At 34.6% G+C, this 19736-nt stretch overlaps 1 protein-coding gene across 1 annotated transcript; it reads right to left on the reverse strand.

The window, feature by feature from the left end:
- Positions 1-425: 425 nt before the first annotated feature.
- LOC116207299 (probable 2-oxoglutarate-dependent dioxygenase AOP1) lies at positions 426-3641 on the reverse strand. The gene is made up of 3 exons (XM_031540206.1): positions 3183-3641; positions 2663-2984; positions 426-926 (listed from the first exon to the last, which is right to left on the reverse strand). The coding sequence occupies exons 1-3, from the start codon at positions 3563-3565 to the stop codon at positions 675-677; spliced, it is 957 nt and encodes a 318-aa protein (XP_031396066.1). The 5' UTR covers positions 3566-3641; the 3' UTR covers positions 426-674.
- Positions 3642-19736: the final 16095 nt, after the last annotated feature.

The following is a 19736-nucleotide window of genomic DNA, read 5'->3' on the forward strand; positions in this document are numbered from 1 at the left end:
AACAACCTGCAAAAAGGGAAAGATCGGGGTGGTAGCCCAATTTTCCTCTCCGATGCTCAAGTTGACCAGGGTTCTCACGAGAGCAGTAATATGTTTATCGTAGACAACGGACATACCCTGATATTTATACATGATCATGAAGATATTTGTTACCTTGTTCAATAGGATTCTTGATATATTGCCCAGATATTGTATCTCCCTAAATCAGGAAAGATACTCGGGCTCCACACTGACCCAGGCAAACCGCTTGCTTTGTCGGGCCCTCACTGGGCTCCGCTAAGCCCAGCGGAGTTTCGCCCCTTAGCGGACTTCAGAGGCCTTCATGGCCCACAGGATAACGGGCCCAAAACCAGATCCCTAACAAAATCCATTGAGATTACCTCGTGATAAGGGCCGAAACGACAGCCGAACATGACTAAGTTCAATCAATACGTTGACATCCATAATATCATTGACAAAAAAAAATCCCTACTAAAAAAAAGTCCCACCTCAGGCTTAAAAGAACTCTGGTCCATGATCAGGGTAAATGCCTCCTAGTTAACAGGCAAATCAAATTACATCGCGCATGTTATTGTCCAATCAGGGAAGAAAAATTACATCCAGTATGCATACAAAAGAATCACGATAACACCAGCAGTATTACGTACATCAAATATCTTCTTCCTTTTGGGATGTTACAGGGCACCACAATAAGCCTTGAGAGAAGAGTCAGCTCCCTTCACGTACTCGGTCCAGTAGAATTTAAGGAACTCGGCATAATCGAAGGGCTTAAAGAGTAACGGGTGTTCTGCGTCCACCAGCTCATCTGGTGTCTTTAATATATATCCAGCTTTTGGGACTGAGAACAGTCCGACCGAATACCTCACCTGGCTTCCGCTTAACATGACGCGATGGTTCGCACTGTGAACCCGTCCATTTGTCCATGCCTATTTTGATCATAAACATACAATACAATCCATAGTAATTAATAAAATGACATTACATAATACAATTAAATTTGGGTATGTTTCTGTAGCAATATTTCATTGCGGGAAGTCAACCTTATAGAGATAGCAATTGAGGCGGAAAACTTTTATTGTAATTTGTACATTTTTTCCTGATACTACTAATCTTTTGTATGTAATTTATTTATTATTTTATTTACGAAAATTTTAATGTACAATCAATATTCATCTCTATTATTTTAATAATTTTTGAAACTTTTATATTGACTTTCTTTATAATTTATATTTATATACCGAGCTATTTGTAATCTCATTTGCACTCAACGTCAAAACTAATAGGCGCAATTAATAACTTATTTGATGCATTTAATATGCGAGTGATCAAATTATATAATTTTCAAAGTATGAAACCCTAGAGGACTTTTGGGTTTTTTAGGAGGTGAAGAAGAAAAATTCGGAATGAAAGAAGAGAAAAAAAAAGAAATAAATATTCCAATTTAAAAGAAGTATCTGAATCCATAGAAACGGAGATTTGAGATAGAAATTTTCGTCTCATGTGGATACAAACGAGAATTTGAGACAGTTATTTTCGTCTCATTATTAAGAGACGGAATTTTCCATCTCCTAATCCGTCTAAAAAAAGTGACGGAGTTCTACATCCTATTTTCCGTCTCTTTGATGATAGACATAATTTTTTGTTTCAATTAAAATTTTTCGTCTCAAAATTGAGACACATTCGTTTCATCTCAAAATTCTATCTCTATAGTAGAGACGGAAAGTCGTCTCCATATTAAGAGACAATATTTTCCGTCTCCTAATCTATCTCAAAAAATGAGACGGAAATTTTTGTCTTTTTTTTTTGTCTATCGGATGGTAGATAGAATTTTGCGTCTCAATTTTAAAATTTATGTCTCAAAATAGAAACAACCTCATTCTATCTCAAAATTTCATCTCTTTAAGACACTATTCCTGTAGTGTTTATTGTTCTACAGAAAGAACCTGCAGGTTTTAGCAAACGGCATAAAAAAGAATTGCCTACGTATTGCTCATATAAGAGGAAAAAGAAAAATAAAGATTTCCTAATTTTCTATTAAAATATTTTTTTTAGTGCAGGTATTTCCTTAAGTTTGTCTGGATTAAGTTACTTTCGAAAAAACAATATTGTAAACCAACGGCACAAAGTCATATCATTATCATTTCTTATAATAAAATTGCCTACCAAGGAGGATTGCATACACTTAATGTAAATTAAAAACTAGCAAACAGGAGTACATAGTAGAGATAATCTTATTAATTAATCAGATTACGAAATGTTATAAAATGATTATGATGATTGTAATTTAATTAAAAACCTTTATAATATGTAAATGATACAGAGAAAAAAACTATTTGAATAGTCTAGATTCTATAAAAAGAATTAATCTATGAAAATTAAAAACTGTTTAACCTGTTTAATGAAATTTGTTATAATTTAATCTAATACTTTTTATATTAAAATTTGTACAAATTAATGTGCACGTAATTCTGTATAACGCGCTGGATGAAAAATAGTTTAAGCATTATTTTACGAACAACTTTGTTTTGGCCAAATTTTATGAACAGCTGAAAATGCAAATTTTTTTCACCGAAAATTATAAATGCAATCGTTTATTTTGGCATACAACTTTTGGAACCTGTTTTAAAGGACAAAAAGCAATTTCATTTTAAAAGAAACTTACATAAAGAGAATCCCCAATCACAACTATGAACGACTCCTGCGAGGGTCGAAGACTGATCCACTCCCCGTCTTTCCTCTGGATCTCAAGCCCATCGATTTGGTTCTGATGCAGTATCGTCATCATGTTCCTGTCCGTGTGCTCGTGTACTCCTAACTTTTTTACAGGTGTCTGCGGTTCTTTATATTTCATGACTTGAAGAAGGTAATATGTGGTGCTTAGATGTTCCTCTATATATTTTTCAAGACTGAGACTCTCCAAGATCATCCTTCTAACGATCCGGTACAACGTTGACAGATTATCCGAATAGGACTGTACTGTTTTACTGCCAAGACAAGGCATATTTATACTCTCAGACTTCCCCTTTTTTTAAATAATTGCTTTTGGCATTTTTTTTGGCTGACATTGCTTTTGACGTTTCTAATATGACATACCTGACAATTTTATTAGTTATAGAATTTCTATTTCATTGTACTAAGCTCATGGATCCCTTATAATTGAAAAAAAAAATTTTATTATATACCTGAAAGTTGGATGCCCTTGAGGCCACAAAGCCCTCACTGCCTCCTCTACCTTTTCATGCTGATCAGAGTAGTCGATACCCAAGCTCTCGTATAATGGCATTGCGGGAAACTGCCCCAGGTACCCATGAAATGCCTTACTTGAAAAGATTTGCAGCTTCATCTCCAGCGGTAGGTCGAACAGCTCCGGCAGTGATCCTATCAAAATATTTTGAAGATCTGGGGGGACTCCATCGAAACGAGCTTCAAAGCACCCGAATTCCTCAGCAGCTCGCCTCACTTGGGTCCTGAGGGCGGCCCATTTGGGATCCTCGGGGCTCAGCTTATGGCGTCCGTTGCTGAAGTCAATGAATGGGAGTTTGGTTTGTTGGGGAATGGAAGCCATTTTTGACGACTTTGTTGGTCCTACTTCTTTCTTTTGTTAGGTAGGTGGCAACTTGCCAAGAGAAAATCAGTCATATATAGGCATAAGAGACGTCCTTATGATAACAAGAACAAGAATATGGCATTTTTTAAGGGAAAATTCTATAACAATAATATGATTATGTTATTTTTTAAGGGAAAATTCTATGGTGAATTGATGGTATTATGCATAATAAAGAAGTTTTTAGATTAGAAAAAGGGGTGCATTATTGCAATAGCATACGTCTTCATTTAACCTCTTTTGTACGCCAAAAAAAAATGTTTTAGATTAATTTTAAGTGATCCAAGGTCGCCAGTTGGGTTAATCCTTAAGGAAACATACCCTAATTGCTTTTACTTATGGAGAAGTATACATTTGAATTTATGTATTCGTTTCCTTTTAAATTTTAAATCATTTTGTTACTTTTATTATAGTTTGGATCCTATAACTTTGAATTTTTTCTATTTCAATTGTTTATCCTTTTCTTGATCTATTTTTATTCAATACCCCCTGATTTTCTATCCTTTCATCAAATCTTTTATTAGAAAAAAAAAATTTATTTTTGGTTTTCAACCTTTCATTGCTACTTCTTTTATCCTAATTCTCCTTTTTTTTTCTTTTCGTTAACATTGAACATATTGTTTCTTATAATAAATATTTTGGTAAAAGAATGTTAATAGAAAAGTAATCATAGCTATTGAACGAATACGAACCAAGAAAAAAAACTAAACCTAAAAAAAGTAATAAAAGTACAGGATGTAAATCATTAAAAAAAAAAAAGCAAATGGCTAAATTAGAAAGTAACCAAATTCACAAGACTAAAATGTGTAATTTTTCCTTTATTTATCTATAATTTAGTTTGCTGCCCTACACACGGTCAAACTATTAGTTCCCTTAATATAAAAAATAAATACTGGCCGCCCAACTCATCCTCATCTCCAACCACCCTTTTGTTTCCCTCGCACGTTGTCTTTTCTCAATCATTCTTTATGTCAAAACAAGAAATGAATCAAAGTTCCCCTCATATATTGTGTTCTTGATTGATTCTGTCAGTCAGAACCGAGAAGGAAAAGGAAACAAACTATTTCTAAAAGGGAACAAGCTACTTCAGAACTTAGTTGTTTTATTTTGTATATTACTAGTTATTTGCCTGTGCTTTACATGGGTTGATTAAATGAAATTTGTTTCATAAATCAAATATTAAAAATTAGTTTATATTCTTTTTCATTTTTAAATAAATGAATCAAGAATGTGATTATTGCATATGACTTTCTGAATAAGTTTTTAACTAGAAAAAATTAGAAGGAAATTATGTATAATATGTTTGGATTCAAAATTAATTAATAATAATATTGATTGCGTAGTATGTCAATTAATATCCTACATGTATTAAAAAATTGGAAGCGACAACTTAGTGTAGCTAGCTATGACCATGATTGTTCATAATTCAGAAAAGAAGACATTTGAAATCAAATAAAAAAAATAAAGGATATAATGACAGTCAAAAGGAGGACATAATAATTTTAGCAATAATTTTAGGATCTCTATCTCTATTATGGTTGGGGAGTTGGATGCCTCTCATAAATCATAGCAAAACATTAAAAATAAAATAAAATAAGATCTCTCACTAACCATATTTATCCTTGTTTAAATATTTCTTTCACATATGAAATTGTTCATATAATGCATGAATAATTCATAAATTTTTCCTTTTCAAAGATTTTTATTTTGAAATCATTAAATATTTTTGTATTATTATCTCCAAATTGATATATAAATTGATTAATTTGAACCCATTTATTAAAGTTTGGGAGAACTTTACTAATACATAGATAGATATGAATATATATATATATATATGTATGTTATATTACTTATATTTTGTAGATAAAATAATTTCTCTATTTTTCCCTTCGACAAATTATAGAAAAGTTTACAAAATTCAATGATATTTATCATTCATTTTCATATGTTATAATTCTTTAGATGTAGCACTAGTCATTCTAATATTTAGTAATTGTAATCATAAAATTTATTTGAATATTGTTAAGAGTTAATTCATAGTTTTAGTTCTAGGAGTTTGTCTATATAATTTATAATTTTATATATCATTACACTTTTCGATATAAACATAAACTCTTCTAAGAAAACCCAAAGATTTATTTAAGTTCTAACTTTAAACTCTTAGTAAGATTAAATCATATGTTCCTACAATATATTTGAAATATATCTAATAAAATATATGAATGAAAAAAGAAAAAATCATTAAAGTTTCTATAGCGTGATTTATATTTTATATCATTTCCAAATCATAAAGTAGTTTCATAGGAGCAATTTCATATCTAATTTATGTTTCCTCTTTTTTTCCAAAATATGCTTGAACTCTTCTACAAAATCTAATAAATTCATAAAAACTTTTATATATCCTCATTTTAGGATTAATCTTGATAATGCAGGAAACAAATGTTTATATATAGAAGAAATTTTATTTCTTATAGCATCGATTTACATATAATAATTGATTCAAAAAATGACAAAATATCTATCTATTAAATAACTTCACAAAAAAAGAGAATAAAAAAGTTTTGAATGTATAAATATTGGCAAAATAGATAAAAGGATACTTTAGAAGAGATTAATTTACAATATGCTCTTCTAATATTGTAACCGAATTTGATATTATAGATTAAAGGACACTTATGTTGTCTATAAGTTCGACATATAAATCTATATCTAGACAATAAGAAAATCAGAATAATGTGTATTTTACCTTCATAGAGGATGGTCTCAACCTAAATTCAAACTCGAAAAAAAATGACCTATACTTATGTGTGCATATGAATAGTATATGAAATCCATGATATTCAGAGAAAAAAGTAGGAAAAACACATTTGCATTGATGATGAGAATGCTCACCATGTGATCTTTATCTCATATTATCGGAATCTCCATTTCATAGATGACTACCATCAATAGATTGGAGAGAATCCTAAAGGACATGAACCATCATTTGTTCTTGAGTCATGAATGTCAATATGGATATATATGTGCAAATCAGAGTGATGGTACATATCACCAATATATATGGAAAGATTTCAATAGGATTTTTATTACCTCTTATTAATGTTCCTTATTATTTTTTGAGCAGGGATATATGGTAATAACGTAGGTATTAATTGTAGCAATCGATTTCTATATAATTGATTATGAAATAAAAAGCATGGAACTAAGATTAAATTTTACTTTATGAAAGTCTTAGTTTTTTAAATCAATTTTAAATAAAATCAGAAATATATTAAATTGAACTTTTAGATATCCATTCATGTATGTCACACTTGATCGCTACTAGTATGGACCCGCCGCGCTTCGCTGCGGTTACCACGATTTAATTGAATCAATGTTATAGTAGGTATATTTAGAAAAATGCACACAATTTAGTTTACAATTATAACAATACTATATTTGAATCATCATCCAATAGATACATGAAGATATCAGATTACATATATTCTTAGAACACTAAATATATGCTACCAGTTTTTTATATTTGCAGATAAATACAAATATAAATAAGTAGCATATGACAAAATGGATGGTTTTCTTGAATCCTAAACTATCCAGCACTTCACACAAAATACAATTACCAAATGCACAATTGAAACAAAACACTGGAAGTCCTTTCTTTTAGGATGTTGCCTGGCACCACAGTAAGCCTTGAGAGATGAGTCAATTCCCTTCAGATACTCGGTGCAGAAGAATTTAAGGAGCTCGGCATAATCAAAGGGCTTAAAGAGTAACGGGTGTTCTGCGTCCACCAGCTCATCCGACGCCTTTACTATATATCCAGCTTTTGGGAGAGCGAACAATCCGACCGAATACCTCACCTGGCTTCTGCTTAACATGATGCAATTGTTTGCACTGTGAATCCATCCATTAGTCCATGCCTATGTTGATCATAAATAATAAAAATCATGTATGATCATGAAAATGACACTAAATAATTTCTGCATGTTTCTTGCAATAATTTATCGTTCTACAGAAACAAACTTCAGATTGAAGCAAACGCCATAAATTTTTTTAAAAAATTCTAATTATTGCACATATAAGAAGCAGAAGAAAATAAGATTTCATCTTTTTTAAAGGGAAAATAAAAACTGAGTGCAGGTATATTTTTCCCTTTGTCTTTGTTAATTACATCTTGAAAACAATATTAGAAACAAACAGCACAAACGTAAAATCATATCCTTATCATTTTATATAATAAAAGTGCCTGCCAAATAGGATTAGATATGCTAAGTAAACATATATAAAAGTACGGAGCTCAAAAAATATTTCTCCAAATTTTCATAATTCCCATTTTATCATTTTATACATTTCACAATTCTCATTCTATCCTTTATTCCCATTCTACCCTTTATTCCCATTTTACCCTTTTATATATTTTATAATTCTCATTCTACCCTTTAATTATTTATACATATTTTCTAATTTACTATTTGTTGTACATTGACATGACCAGCGATCTCAATAGTGTCTTTTGATGAGCAATGGGAATGATTGTCTCACTGTCATGCCCTTTCTCATCTTATTAGTATATGCGTGTCCTTCCAACTCCATGACCAATAATTTTAAAGGTGTCTTTCGAATAGCAATGGGAAGAAGTGTCTCACTATCATACCCTTTCTCATCTTATTATTAATATAAGTATGTCCTTCCAACTCTGTGTATTACCAATCCTTTACAATTCTATTAGTTAAATTTATATTCCCAAAAATCTATCTAACTATATTCGTACCAAAGACATACAAAAGAAAAAAAAAAAGTGGCGCAACTCATTCTCGTTGGCCTTTTCAAATCTTATCCACATTCAAGCGGAAAAAAAATCACACACACTAACACACAGATATATATATATATATATATATATATGAAACTTAAACTCTTTAGTTGAAAGAAAAAGGTCGCATGGGATAATATAATATAGAATATTATCTATACCTCAAATAAATAAGTGAAAATCATTTAAGTATTTTCGCACGTATGGACATAAACTTAAAGATTTTCACATTTACGGACACCAATTATGCCTTTTGATTTTTTTTTTGAAAGTATAAAGGACCTTTCTGAAAAATTCGAAATACTGATTTATTTGTGGCAAAATAAAAAAGAAAGAAAGAAGAAGAAAATGTTGAAACGGTTACCAATTGCACCGTCCCTTTCTCTTAGGAGCCACTTGCACCATTTCACCCTCTCTGCCTCTCTAATAGGCACCGGGTGCGCTATCTCTCTCTCTCCCCCCTAAATTGTTGTCTTCTATGAATGTGAAAGCACACTGTCAACATTTTGTTCCCAAATATAGAGACGCTTTCAGCCTCTTTCTTTGTCTGTACGTATAAAATCATCTCTATTTTTTTACTACACTGCATTTCTCCAATACATGGTGAGTTTTCCTCGACACTTATATCGTCGTAGACCCTATTCTTGTCCTTCTCGTTTTCTTTCACCCATTTCTTTGTGTCTATAATGTTCCGTTTCATGGTTTTGGAGACTGCATATATATTCGGTTTTAGAGACTCCGTATATATTCGGAAGTCTTTGGTAACTAGCTTCTTATTGATTTCATATAAATTGTCAACTTTTTCTTTTTCTTCTTTTTCATTCTGGTGCATTCTGGAGCAAGAAGACGGTTTGCCTAATTAATGACCCATATCACCCAGGGCAATTAAGTACTATACTATGACGTTGCTGGTACATTCTAATATTCTAATGCTGTCATATGTCATTATTTTCTTCTAATCCCCGCTGCGATTTAGAACCTGATGGTGATCTATGAAATTGCTTCTTTCTCACTAATAATTTTTAATAATTGGGTGGTGCTTGTCGGGGGACGGTAGCCTCCCCATCGACCTCATTCTGGGGTTGGTGGCCCCCAGTGTGGCTACCACCTCCGGAAGCCAGCCATCCTCGACAATTGTCTGCGGTTTGGCTTTATATGATCTTCTTTTTTTTTTTTTTAATTTCTTTTGATTTTCAATTTTTTTAAACTTTTAATTCATTGTTTTAATTTCATTTTTATTTTCTCCATTGATAACGTGCCATGTGACCCCATTTTTTGACGCCGTTAATTTTTGCATCACGGCGAGTGGAGGGCATGACCATAAATTGATGTTTAACTTCAGAGACAAAATTGATGTATGGACAAAACAGAAGGAACGAAAATGACAGTTTACTCTGTATTAAACAAAAGAACACATCATTAGCAGTAACTTTTGATTAAGGGAACGAATGTTTCTTTTTCTATCCTTGTTGGATAAGAAAAAAATCTAAAGTTACCTCTCCATCGTTAACTTCTTTCTAATTAACACTTAATTAGTTTCTCATGATAAAAGACTTTTAATTTATGATATCATTTTTTAATATCCATTTTCAGAAAGTGAATGTTAGAATTTTTTTTTTCCGGTAGGTAATGTTAGAAATTTTTTTACCATTCAGTAAGTAAGAGTAAAGATTGATTCTAATTAATCGAAGAGGGCGTAGCGCGATGACGCGCGCTCTCATCTGATAACTAATAAGTTACAGATTTGATATTCATAGACTACCCATGTCCATTTATTAGATATTTGAGATTTTTATCTCTTTGTACTAGGCTTATACGTCTCTTTTGTAACAGGGAAAAAAAAAATTCCCAATTGCAAGGAAAGATTACTTCTATTCATAAATATTTTAATTTTTTTGAATGCACGTGAAATATACTAGTATTTTCTATAAGGGAGAGAACAGTGGAAAGGTGTATTATAATTGCCGCGAGCCGACGCTTTTTGTACATGACATATGTTTATGGAGCATGTATATATTGATTAGCCTGTATAACTGTTTGGTTAATTCAGTCCTAAAGTGTTTAGTCTGTCCTACTTTTCCATAACGTGATCGAATACTGCCGTGGAATATAACAACCTGAAAAAATTCGAGAATAAAATAATAATCATATTCTAGAAATTAAAACATAGATATTTTTTTGGGGAAAAGATGAAACTGTTCATCTTTTCTCCTAAGTTGCCGCAGTTAATTGATCTTCGGTCCACGTCCCCCATGGGGCTGCTAATCCACAGTCCGATCAACAGAGTGTGGCTCGATATAAGGCCGTTTGCCTAACCGATCAGCTTTACTATTGCACACACATGCGCATATGTATAGAAATATATAGCGTGTCGGATGCGGATACAAGTTTATTGTTATTAGTTTTGTCTTGAGTCCTAAGAGACCTAGCTCTCATCCGAGCTTGTACAAGCTCGTGCTCATCTGAGCCTATACATACGAGCTCGAGCTCTCAAGTAGAGTTGAGTAAGAGCTCTTTTGCGTCACATGACAGAACCTTGTCAAGTTCGAGCTTGAGCCTCCGAGTTGCATAAAGAGCCGAGCTTGAGCTCAATTGATTAGGCTTGACTGAGCTCGAGATCCAGCATGACACCTGAGAAAATGACCAAGGTGAGTTTGATCCTCTTAGATTTTGGACTCGGGTAAACTCGTTTACACCTTTACCAGCCAAGGAAAGGGGTCTGCCTACTGATGCCGGTGGGGATACCACTGTCCCTCTCCCTTCATCATTATCTTATAATTATTTTTATTTTATTTCTATGGAAATTTTCTACACGCGTCACTCACTTGTTGGTTTTCAAGGTTTCATCAGCCCCATCAGCCTCTGGGTCAGCCTTCCATCACAATTTCGTTGACAAAACTAACAGCCGGATCATTTTGGATAACGTAATCGGGAAAGTTATGTTGATCGATGGCAAAACGTACCCGGGGCTAAAGTGTTGCCAAGAAATCATTCAAGGCCAAATTGATAATTTACTTATTTATTTTTTATTTTGAAGATATTTATAACTGTAAAATAATAAGATATTCACATATAAGGCACATCATTCTTCTACTTAGTATACTTGAAATATATGAAGACGAAATGTTAAAACAGATCCAGAAGCAAACCACATTTATTTCATCACATTCAAGAGCGATCGACTCCTCGAATTAACATATTGAGGAGCTTATTCACATTATAACATGATTTTTTACCCAATAGTAGGGACTCTGGTGACAACGCAGCAATCATCGACAAAGACACGGACACGATTGAAGCCGTAGTCGCTAGTAATCATGGTGACAGAGGGGGGGATTATCTCCACAAACACATTTGGATTCTCCCTGATTATTGTTGCCGCCGCAACGCCCCCATTTTTCCCTACCAGCTCTGGCCACGAGCTCTTCCCTGTCAAAATTTCAATGATGGATCATGTTATTATAATAAAATAAATGAGCAAAGAAGCAAGCTTTTCACCTGATGGATCAAGCACGACAATGAATTAGTAGTACACATCCTATGTACAACTTTAGTGACAATTTGGAAACCGAGGGAAACTCTTTAAGTCTTATAGCAATATTAGACGAGAGATCACATCATATTTCCAAATAATTATACCTAGCAAAAGAACTCACCAGGATTGTCGATGCTTGCCATAATTCAAACTCAAAATGTGCTGCTACTGCTGCTGCTTTCTCTCTCTCTTTCCTCTATGTGTCTTATAAATGGAATGGATGTGTTGAGCAACTCTTGGTACGAATGTTTGGTATTTATAGAAAGGTGGGGGCTCGGGAGGAGAGGGTTCAATAATTGAAAATGAAGAAAAGTCACCAACGTAAATTAATTCAAATGGTTCGGTGATATTTCTCTTAAAAAATGTCTCATATTCGAGTCTTATATGAATAGAGAAAATCTACTCTGAGAGAACTAAATTTTACCCTTTAGTCGGTCAATCCGGCTCAAATTGCTGGGTCTATTAGACCTCTGATTATCAGAATACACGTCAGAAAACGAAGAAAATTTGGAGATTGTGGAAGCAAAAACACATTTTTCATGTTCCCTTGCATAAAAAACAAAACTTTCATGGCCACCATATATTTTTGTAACTAACAGCTATAGTAATATCTAAAACACGCAATCAAGATTCGGCTTGTTCTGTTCATGGTCCCCCGCGGTTCAAAAATTCGCGGATTTTTGCATGAGGCTCTCGAAGACTTGTTACCTCCCCTTTAACAAAGTGCATTTTGCAATGTCTTATAAGACTATAGCCAATTACATTTTTGCATAAGGGACTATAGCCTTAACATCACGCCTTTCTTCGATAAAATCAATTAACTAGTAGAACCTTTCTACCACCAGATTGTCGGTTTCCCTCCTAAGTCCATTAATCTTTATTTTCTTATATTTCAAAAGTTAAATAAGTTTCTCATGATCCGTTGGGATCATTCATTTGTTTTCAGTTTATTATTTATGTCGCACTTTTTATTTCCATATTTTAATTTGTTATCTCCACACAGATAACGCGCGGATCATGTATACAGTAAATTAACAAAATTAATTTATGTATGTACTTGAAATAGACCGGGAACAAATATAAACTGAAAATAATAAATCATCAGATTAAGATATACCGAAAAGGAAGCAACATTTATTTCTTCACATTCAAGAGAGGGCTCTCATGCCTATAGTATCATATTCAGTAACACGTTTCATTAGCAATCATAGACCCTAGTGATGACACCACAGTCATCAACAAAGAAACGGGACACGGCAGCGCCGGATGTCCACGGTGATGGGGCTGCCCTCTTTGATTGTGAATGCCTGCACATTTGGGTTCTCACTTGTCATTATTGCCCATGCAGCCTCCCGGGCCGTTTTTCCCTTAGAGCTCCTGCCACTAGCTCTTCCCTGCTAAAATTTGAACGGATCGTTACTAGCTAATACAATCAATTAAAAGAGGGAAGAAATTAGTGCAACTCATTACAACTTAGAGACTAGATAATTTAGAATATCGGGGCAGAAAATTGTTCAAATACCATTAATTATGGTACATACTTTTTTGGTGGGAAACTTCTCAATATGTAGCAATATAAGATGAGAAATCAGATCAGTTGTAAATGGTTATGACTACAGGTGGTAATGAGAACAAGAACTTGGGACTTTATGAATAACATTTACAAATTCAAAATTGACTATTTTCACGTGGAAGTTGGGACTTCATGAATAACACGTTTACTAAGTTAACATGTGTCGTTATCTTGCTTATTTTTGGTATAGTAAAAATAAAACAGTTTCAAACAAAAATTTATATACTGAAATTTATATTTAATTATCATAAAATTATGAAATTCAACAAAGTACTTTTTATTTTTTCAAAGCTCTCATGTTATCCTTCAAATGTATCTGGACTCATTACTTGTTACACACTTTTATCATGTGCATTGAGCTCTTAATATGCTGTTTTCACACGATACATATATCTCTTATAATATATATTTGTGCTCCATAGCCATTTAAATAGCGGTCCACCGCCTGTCCTCCTTTTTTTTGGGCTGGCATGTTCTCTTTTCCAAGTTAATGAAATTTAAAAGCAATGTGACACAATCCTCGATTTTGACTAAGAGATCCTAATTTCTATTCTTACGAATGGGACTTTACGTGCTTCTATATCTTTCCTCCTATCTATCTCATTTTAACCCGTGAATCTTATCTGAAACTGGAAAATTAAACACAAAGTTAAGTAAATACTAGATAATAGGAGCCAGTGGTCACCATGCATGCGTGGTCCCATTTGATAAGAAACAAAGTAGATACTAGACTGAAAATAGGAGCCAAGTCATCACTTGCATGCGTGGTCCCATTTGATATTTCAAACTCATCCGACCATTTGATATGTGAAACTTAAAAATCTCATTTTCCATATGCACCATTTTGGCTTCGTGCAAAATTTCGTTGGACATTGTATTTACTTCGATGAGCCATCCTCGAATTGTTCTTAGCTATCTCGTAATGTTACAGAATCATCCATAGTAAAAATAATATATAAAAAAAATCTATTTATCTACAATCTATAACTATTATAAAATTCAGAATCCCAATAACCTATTTGTCAATATTTCTTGCAATTGCATTTTACTCTTTTGATTTATTTTAATAAAGTTTAATTTCCTCCCCTGGTCTTGCGATGCATCTAGACCATTTCTTTCATCATACCTTGAGAAATTTTATTTCACGTATTTAGAACATTTATCCCTTAAAAATAATATATATTCTGAGTTCATTCTTGTGCTTCTTACCACAAAATTGAAATTGGCTAAGTGTAACGAACTTGTTTAGTATGGACAAAAGTGCACTTGGTACATATATAGATGAGCCCTATAAGAAGAGAATTTTTCGGTTACAAAAAAGGTCCAAGGCCTAGTACAATAAAAAATAAATTCTAAATAACTAACAAAGGGGCATAGTTAGTCTCATTAGGTATCGAAATGGAGACCTCGAAATTTTTTGTTGACACATCTTTTCAATACTATCTCTTCATAGTGCTTTTTAACATTCAATAGATATAGTACCTCATGTGTCAAAAATCATTATTTTAAAATAAGGGTTAATTACACTGGTGGTCCAAAAAGTTTTACAAATGTATCAAGTTGGTCCAAAAAGTTTTTTTTGCTACTTGATGGTACAAAATATTTCAAAAGTATAACATGATAGTACAAACCGTCAAATCGCAACTGTGCCGTCAAGCGACGTTGGCGTGGCGCCCTACGTGTCATCTCCTTTCTGACGTGACCGAAACAGAAGACTGATGTGGCTTGGGCGGGAAAACATGGGTAGCAGAGAGGACTAAAATTAAACAAAAAAAATAAAGGAGAAAACTTCAAATATCGGAGACAAGAGGAGAGAAAGGAAAGAACTTACAGAGTCCTTTGTCCAGAAACTAGAAATCGTTCGTCTTTCTCACTATCTCTCACCAAGCTCTCTCTTTTACCAGTGAAAATCTGATTTTGAGTGCAAATCAAGCTCTTAGGGTGATCAAATACCAGTGTGAGGGTCGTTTAAGTGAAATCGGTGGGTGTTGAGGGAGAAAGAACAAAGAGTTGAGAACCGAGACAGAGTGTTGAGGGAGAAAGAAGAAAACCCATCATCTCTCTGGCCAAGCTCTCTCTTTTGAGTGCGATCAGAGTTTGAGGGTGATCACAGACCATTGTGAGGGTTGTCAAGTGCAATTGCGTTCGTTCCCGAAGATGAAGGTCGATTTAGAAATGAACATGATGCTACTCCCTTGTATCATAAGTAATCTACTTTCCAGCTATATGGATGATTTTTTTCTGTTTAAACTTTGGCTTTAGAAAAGACATGCAAAACCCTTGTCACATTTTTGAAAGGTAATTGTGACATTGAGCAATATAATTGATTTGGTGCTTACTTGTTTTTGACAGTTGAAAGTTCTCAACATTTTACAATCGAATATCATCATGGGAGCAAGTTTGAACGAGGCAGGATACATACTGTTTATGTTGGGGGTGAACTAGATTTTGTGGATTTTGTATCTGTTGAATACATATCCCTGCTAGAGATTGATGCTCATGTTAAGGAGTTAAGAATAAGTGGATTTGCAGATTACTTTGGACAACCGATGTAGAGAAGTTGGGTGATAGTCTAGAGAAGCTTCGAACTGATGATGATACATTGAAGATGGCAAATCACGCTGTAAGGGAAGGGAATTATGTGCATATATACATTGTTACTAAATCAGCACAAGAGGTGCTAGAGGAGTATATGAAAGAGGAACAAGCAAGGAAAGTTCCCAGTAATGTTATGATCGAGGAGTTGGAAGATGAAAACACCCCCATGCCAGTGCAAAAGCCTAAGGATATTAGAAACAGAAGAAGACCCCTTCTTATTGGTTGGCATGCAGATGATGAGGGTTTGGCTAATGAAAATATGGGTGAAGAGCATAGAATGGAAGCAAACAGAGATGCTGATGAGGCTGGTGATGGGTCAGTCAGAGATGGTAAAGACAGAGTGGAGTCATCGGGTGTCAATGCCACAATGAATGATAGTAACTTGAAAGATATTGATTGGGATGATCTTAACTTGGAAGAGATCGATAAGTTGACATCTTCTGCAACACTGAATGTCACTGCAACCTCTACAACAGTCCATGCTATGGAGGGGCAAGAAAGAACTGGGAGAGAAAAAGTGGAAGATACTGTTAGTGACTTCAATGATAGTGATTTTGATATTAATGATGATGTGGAACAGGTTGAAGCAAATGTTGCAATGGCAGAAGGAATTCAACATGGGGGAGAAAGAGAGGAAGCAGATCATGAAGCACAAGGTGGAGAGGTACAACATGAAGAAGTAGAAGGTGGAGAGGCAGAACATGAAGAAGCTGAAGGTGGAGAAGCAAAACTTGAAGAAGCTAAAGGTGCATGGGAGGCAGGTGACCATGGTGATGAATTCGATGGCTTCTAAGGCGTACATTCCGATGATGAGGATGAGACCAGACAAAGGCTACCATAATTTAGACCAGAAAGGGACATGGAAGATTCCAAATTTCGGAGAGGTATGTTATTTCCTACTATGAAGGTCCTTAAGCAAGCAATGAGACATTATGCTATATTAAACAAGGTAAATGTGGTCTTTGAGAAAAACCACAAGGATAAAATGAATGCAAAGTGCAAAAATCGTGAGTGGATTCTGAGGGCATCACTCAACAAAAAGCACCAGGCCATTCAAATAAAGAAGTTCCGGGGTTAGCATACATGTGGGAAGGAGGTACCAACTCATTTTGTGTCATATAAGTGGATAAGTAAGCAATATTAGGACCACATTAGGGCTGACCCAACATGGTCACAGAAGTCCTTTGCCCATCAGTTGGACCATGATTATAAGGTGAGATGCAACAGAATGAAGTTGTGGAGGGCAAGAAAACATGCCTCCAACATATTAAGGACCTCAAATGTCAAACAATATGCTAAGTGGAGGGACTATGCTGGAGAGCTTAGGAAGACCAATCCTGGAACCATTGTGAATATTGGGTGTGACCTGATGATTTTTCAGAACATGTATATATGTCTTGATGCTTGCAAGAGGGGTTTCTTAAGTGGCTGCAGGCCATTAATTGGGTTGGATGATTATTGGTTGAAAGGCAGATATGGGGGGCTGTTTCTTGCAGCAGTTGGGATTGATGCAAATGATTGCATCTATCCTATAGCATATGGAGTGGTGGATATTGAATGTAGAGAAACATGGTCTTGGTTTTTAAGAAATCTAGCTCAAGACTTGAAAATTCAGAATTCTAGACCTTGGACCTTTATGGGAGACAAGGAAAAGGTAAACAGTGAGTTCATTTATATGTAGATGAATACATAGTTATTATGCCATATTGTTAGTTGCTTTAACTGTTTTTTCTTCCTTTGTTATTTGGGGACTGGTACAATCCCTTGAGGAGTTGTTTCCTGATGCTGAGAAAAGGTTTTGCACACACCACCTATGGAAGAATTTATGCACCATACAGACTATCAAGAAGGGGAAAGAGCTTAAAAATCTTCTCTGGATAGCTGCTAAAGCTACTTACCCAGCTGAACTTTTTAGAGCCATGGAAGTACTCAAGAAAGAGGATGAAAAGGCTTAGCAGTGGCTCCAAGATAAGGACCCATCACAATGGTCTAAATCTCATTTTAGACCATACCCTAAGTGTGATATCATATTGAACAACTATTCTGAATGCTTCAACAGGTAACAAATATATTTAAGCATTTAAGTGAAAAAATATAACTTAAAAGTATATGTTGATACTTAATTCATTTCCTTTCTTTTGTAGGTGGATTTTAGAGGCAAGAGATAAGTCTATTCTTACTTTATTGGAGACTATCAAAACACAACTAATGAAGAGGATGGTCCTTAAAAGGAAAGTAGCTGAGAAGTATATAGGTAAGTACTGTCCAAAGATTCTGAAAAAGCTTGAGAAATACAAGTCACTTGCTTCTGGTTGTTGGGCAACAGAGTCTGGTGCTAAAAAGTATAGTGTATCTGTTGGTGAGAAGCTATATGTGGTAGATTTGGGAGAAAATTCTTGCAGCTGTAGGAGGTGGCAGCTATTTGGTATCCCCTGTCAACATGGCATTTCATGTATTTTGGAAGAAAGGAAAAGGCCTGAGGATTTCATTTACAACAGCTATATTGTTGATAAATTTAGATCATCATATGGGCCAATCATATATCCCTTAAGGGATATAGATTACTATGACCCTACTAGTTTGCCCCTCGTGAAACCTCCTCCCATTAAGGCCAAAAGGGGTAGACCCAAGATTGTCAGGAAAAAGGGTGCTAATGAGCAGGGCATAAGAGTCGAGAAAAATGGTACTGAGATTGTCGGAAATAAAGGATGCATCATCAACAATTACAGTAACTGTGGTGGCCAGGGTCACAACAAGCGGACTTATAAGAAAAGAGGCAGTGCTACAAGTACTGAAGCTAGTTCTTCTAGCAGAGTGAGTTTACGCTATCCAATAGTTTGTGCTATACTGTTGGTGCTCCACATTTCTGTTAAACATTGAATTCTAAGTTAAAATTGCAGGCAAAGAGAATGAAAGCAACTGATAGTATTCCCCCACCCCCTGATAATACTGTACCCAGGCCAGGTGTACGCCTCCAGATACACAGGTATATATATCAATATCAATTACATATACTGAATTGAAGGATATTGTGTAGATCAATTGATGAGTTTTGTGGATATTTAGGTTGCACCTGAAAGTTCTGCCCCAAGTACAATGCCAGAATCAAAGTTCATCACAAGTTCCCAGCTACCTAATGCATCTGCTTCAACATCCATTGGGAGAGGCACATGTACGGGGAGAAGGAGAGGAAAAGGAGGCACAACTGCTGCAACTACTCCAAGATCCATTGGGAGAACTACAAGATCTATGAGCCAGCAGCCAACTACAAGAAGGAAATGGCGTTATTGAACATGGGTCTGGGTTTAGATCTGGTCCTTCATTGGATTGGACAGTTGGTTATAACCAAATGTTTTCCTTTTGTTAGTTGGCCTGCCCTAAACACTATTGGTTGTTTACATATTCATTTTGGGTATGGAACACTGGATATCACTAGCCTAATTGGCATGTTGCCCTTTTTGCTCATAATGGATGTGTTATTTACTAGCCTCATTGGCTGTTGCCCTTTTTTGCTCGTATGTATTCATTTTGGGTTGTGAGCATACACACTGTTGTTTTTCCCTTTAATGGTTTACTGAAGCAGCCAGCTCTCACAGATTGCGTTTAAGGG

This window comes from Punica granatum, chromosome 5 (assembly GCF_007655135.1).
Source record: "Punica granatum isolate Tunisia-2019 chromosome 5, ASM765513v2, whole genome shotgun sequence".
NCBI lineage: Eukaryota > Viridiplantae > Streptophyta > Magnoliopsida > Myrtales > Lythraceae > Punica > Punica granatum.